Source organism: Drosophila busckii, chromosome 3L (genome assembly GCF_011750605.1).
Source record: "Drosophila busckii strain San Diego stock center, stock number 13000-0081.31 chromosome 3L, ASM1175060v1, whole genome shotgun sequence".
Taxonomy (NCBI): domain Eukaryota; kingdom Metazoa; phylum Arthropoda; class Insecta; order Diptera; family Drosophilidae; genus Drosophila; species Drosophila busckii.
The window spans coordinates 3038671-3043065 of NC_046606.1; the positions used below are offsets into that span (position 1 = coordinate 3038671).

A 4395-nucleotide genomic window follows, 5' to 3' on the forward strand; every position below is an offset into this window, starting at 1 on the left:
CATATCTTGTGGCATTGTCATGACATTAATCGCTGCGCTGTGCCACAAAGTATAACATGCGAGCTGCAATTGATTTATGTTATAATTACCGAAAAGAAAAGCGGACCAAGCGTTGTAGAAAATAAAAACACAAGCAATATTCCTAACTGTTCAATTTTGTGGTGGGCTTAACTCCAAAACGCCTTTGTGCTAGCTTTAATTAACTAAGACCGAATAATGCCGAAAATGTTGCATAGTATGTGTATGTGTATATGATAGAGATCACTCGATAAAGTCCCACCAGTCCTTCTCGTAGCCCTCGCGCACATGCACGAGCAGCACAGTGCGACGCTTGCGGCAATAGTGCGAAAGATCGAGCACCTTCTGCTTCACCTCATAGAGATTCTGCACGGTAATTTCACGCTCCAGGCATTCGCTTATCTTCTCCGTGGCCATTTCCATATCACGCTGATTGTCCTCGAAGATAATCTTCTGATTGTTGTTGCGCAAATAGAAAGCAAAGACATAGCTGTACATCAAAGTGGCGCGACACTGGCACAGCACATCGACCGCCTCCTTCAGGAACTGCACTTCAATCCAGCTCATGTTCTCCTGCATGTCCGTCATCTTGGCCTGCACATTGGCGTACAGCTTGTGCTCCATGCGCATGCTTAGCATATGATTCATATAGCGATTGTAGTAGTGCAAATAGCGCGCCATGCTGCTGCGATAACGCTCCTGTGCCTGTCGCGCCTGCTTGCCCTCCTCCTCGTCATAGCGATTGCAGCTGTACCAGCTAGAGCCATGTGGCTCCCAGCTGCCCAAGCATACCCAGCAAAAGTCATAGCGGCAGCTTGGATTCTTGCATACCATATGATTGCAGCCGCCGTCCTTTTCAATGGTAACATTGCACTTGGGACACTCCTTTGTGTGCTGCGCTATCCAATTGGACGTCTCCGAGTCCTCGTTGTTCTTCTTGAGCCAGCGCTTCAGCCAGCTGCAGCTCACAGGCTCATGCCAGTTCTCGCCGCAGCCAAAGCAGAACTCATGGCCGCAGCTGCAGCGCACAGCGCGCGGCTCGCAGTAGCTCACCTTGATGGCGTGCGTGCAACTGGGCGCTGGACACCAGCGCATCAGCGAGTTGCACTCCACAAAGGTATTGGTTATCAGCTGCTGATAGCGTGCGGTCACCTCAGCATCATCAGCAAGACGCACAAACGATACATCGTCCACTAGTATATCACAGTCGGCAGCTGGGCACGTAATGCTGTGGGCCAAGCCCTCGCTGCAGGTTTTGTTGGCCAAATATTGTTTCCAGCAGGCGGCGCAGAATGCGTGACCGCAGGCAAGTCCTTTCAACTCCTCGCACGGACAATAGCATATGCCGCACAGCTGCTCGCGTGGCTTGCCCGTCGTCGTCGTCGTCGCCGACGACTTGAGACTGTGCTTAGACGGCGTTGCGAATGGATTCACTACATGAGCGCGATGAAAAAACTCCTGCGGACTGCTCTCAAAATAGCGCTCGAACAGCGTCTCCTTGTCCCATTTGTAGTGATTGAGTATGATGCGTGTCACTTGCGGCGACAAGTGCAGCACATTGTTGACCTCGTCGATAATGTTGCGCTGATGTTGCACTATCTGGTCGGCGGTCAGCACGGTGTAGGCGAACTCATCGATTTCGATGGGGCGCTTGGGACGCTCCGGCAAATCGATTTCCGTGCAGGTGTCTTCGTCGCTTTCCACACAAGTCATGTACGAGGATGGGCTGTTAGCTAAACGATACGAATCGCCGTGATCTTCATCCGAGTATTCGTCGTCAGAGTTCATATTTCGAATTGAGATATATTGGGGAACAGAGCGTATACGTAACAAACTCAGGCTACTTTGCTCCCACAACAGTAACAGTTTACAAAAGTTGTGACTGTTATACATCTCTATTATAGATTTTGATATAGCTCTTGATATAGCGCTTGATATAGCTCTTGATATCGCTCTTGATAAAGCTCTTGATATAACTCTAGCTCATGGTCTAGCTCATGGTCTAGCTCTATCTCTTGTTCTAGCTCTTGGTGTAGCTCTTGGTGTAGCTCTTACTCTTGCTGTTAATTTAGGTCTTGCTATAGCTCTAGCTCTTGCCTTAGCTCTAGCTCTACCTCTTGCTCTTGCTCTTGTTCGTGCTCTAGCTCTACCTCTTGCTCTAGCTCTAGCTCTCTTAAGCATTTAATGGGTGTGAACTTCACACAAATTAGCACACAAATAAGCTTTGACATGCTCTAGCTCCAGCTCTTGCTCTCGCTCTCGCTCTCACTTATGCTGCAAGTAGCAGGTAGCAGAGCAGCTCTCTAGCTCTAACTCTAACTCTATGTCTCTAATGTGCCCCATCGTCATTGCCACACATATTTTTTATGATTATTTTGCTGCTTGCTCCAGCTCTTGCATACATCAGATTCAACTCTTGCTACTGGCAATCAAAATAAAAGGCCAATCTTTTGGTTAGTAAAAGAAAAATGCAGTGAGTGCTCCATGGCTGTTAAATTTCAATTAGGCTTACTAAACATTAAATTACTTACAATCCTCAGGTGAAAATAATTGAAAATATATTTAAATAAAGTAGTATATTATGTTTAATTAGTATATTAATTTATTAGTACAAACATTCTCACAGCAAAATTGTTTAAGTAAACTGTAAACTGTGATGTTAAAAATAATATTCGAAAAATTTTTATTCATTTTTCTATACATTTCAATTATTTATACAATTTATTGCCTATTGGCGAAAGTGAACATCATTCATTGATTCAGCTTTAAAACAAAAGAAAACTAATTACGAATGCTTAAGATTAGTTATCAAGTATAAGTTCTTAGCATTTCTACTAAATATTTGCACTACAAGCTGCTGCACAAATCGCGAGGCATGTTGCAGTTGCAAATGCAGTTGCTGCTGCTGCTGCTGCTGCTTGAAAAAACTAAATGATTGAGAACGCCTAAAAGCTTTTGGCGCATATACTAAAACCATAACCCTTTCGTTTTTTGTTTTGCGAGTCAGAACAAAGCCATGTCTCAAGTGGCAAGGGTACAACGATATACAAAAAGAAGAGAAATACGCGAATGAGTATGCAAAATGAAAGTGAACGAGCGCACAAGGATAATGGCGCATGGCGGTAGTGCGGTGGGTAATGAGTGTGCATAATGCATATGCAGCAGGACTCTCTAAGCTGAAGCTGAACTTGTGTTGGAGGCAGAGACAGAGAGAGTGAGAGAGAGAGAGAGAGCTGACTAAGGGGCATTGAACAAATGGTGGTATGCTGCGCTTGGATTCAATCTGCCGCATGTTATGGGCTGCATATATGCATATATATTCTATATGTATTTGTATGCATGCTGTGCTTTTTAAAACAAAAGCAGTCGCCGCTAACCCGCCAAAAACAGCCAGCAGCACAACAAAAAAAGAAATACTACAAATAAAAATGCAAAGTCGCCAAAAAAATAAAAAAAAAGAAAAATACGAAGCAGCAGCCAGAGCCTGTAGCAGTCATAGCCACAAAATCCCTTTCATCAGCATACAGCTGCCTTTCAAGTCGGCAGCCAAATTACAAGAAATCCTTTCGTGCGCGCAAATGCTTTGAACACAAAAAAAGAATTGAAAGCATATATATGTGTGTGTGTGTGTGTGTGTGCAAAGAAATTGCTGGCAAACCCAAAGAAATGCGGAAAAAGGAAATAATTTGACCATTTGCAGCATAAAAAGCGCTTGGCAAATGACAACAAAAGCCTGTGCCACAAAACTAGGCACATAGGATGAGGCATGTCATGTGTGTGTGTGTGTGTGGGGGCGTTTGTTGGCTACGTGTGGCATGCAAATGAGGACGCGCCACTTGTTGTTGCCCCAACCAACGACGACTGCTGCTGCTGCTGCTTTTTATCATTGACAATCGGCTAAGGCTGCGTTTTGGCATTTATGCTGATGGTCAGCTAAGATGGCCAAGTTCATGGCCCTGACGTGACCACGCCAAGCCTCATGAAGTTGTTGTTGATGCCACTTGGCTGATAGGCTGCAGCTCAACGAGGCCACAGCGCATTTTTTTTTCTGCGCCTACTTTGCCGCACAAACTATTTGCGGTAAATATGCTTGAGAAATTTTTTCGTGCTGCTTGCAAGCAACTACAAGTGCAACTACAGCAGTGTCCATATGTTTAGCAACACTATGAGTCATTGCTAAACAGAGAACAGTGAGCATTAAATGCAGTTTTATTAACAAAAAACATATAAATTTAAAGTTGAAACATTGCTCATTTATTTTAAGCTTAAAGTGCATATTTTAAGAATTTTTTTAAGTATCAATAGCTGAACAATTTATTTGGCATTATATACAATTTTTTCAATCCTATAATATAATTTGAATATCTTATGCTTGTA

The 4395-nt window shown here is 43.9% G+C and overlaps 1 protein-coding gene across 1 annotated transcript; it reads right to left on the reverse strand.

Annotated features, from left to right (window-relative positions):
• LOC108598725 (potential E3 ubiquitin-protein ligase ariadne-1) lies at positions 1-1859 on the reverse strand. The gene has a single exon (XM_017985454.2). It carries the CDS (start codon positions 1804-1806, stop codon positions 262-264), a length of 1545 nt encoding a protein of 514 aa, XP_017840943.1. The 5' UTR covers positions 1807-1859; the 3' UTR covers positions 1-261.
• Between the last annotated feature and the right edge of the window lie 2536 nt (positions 1860-4395).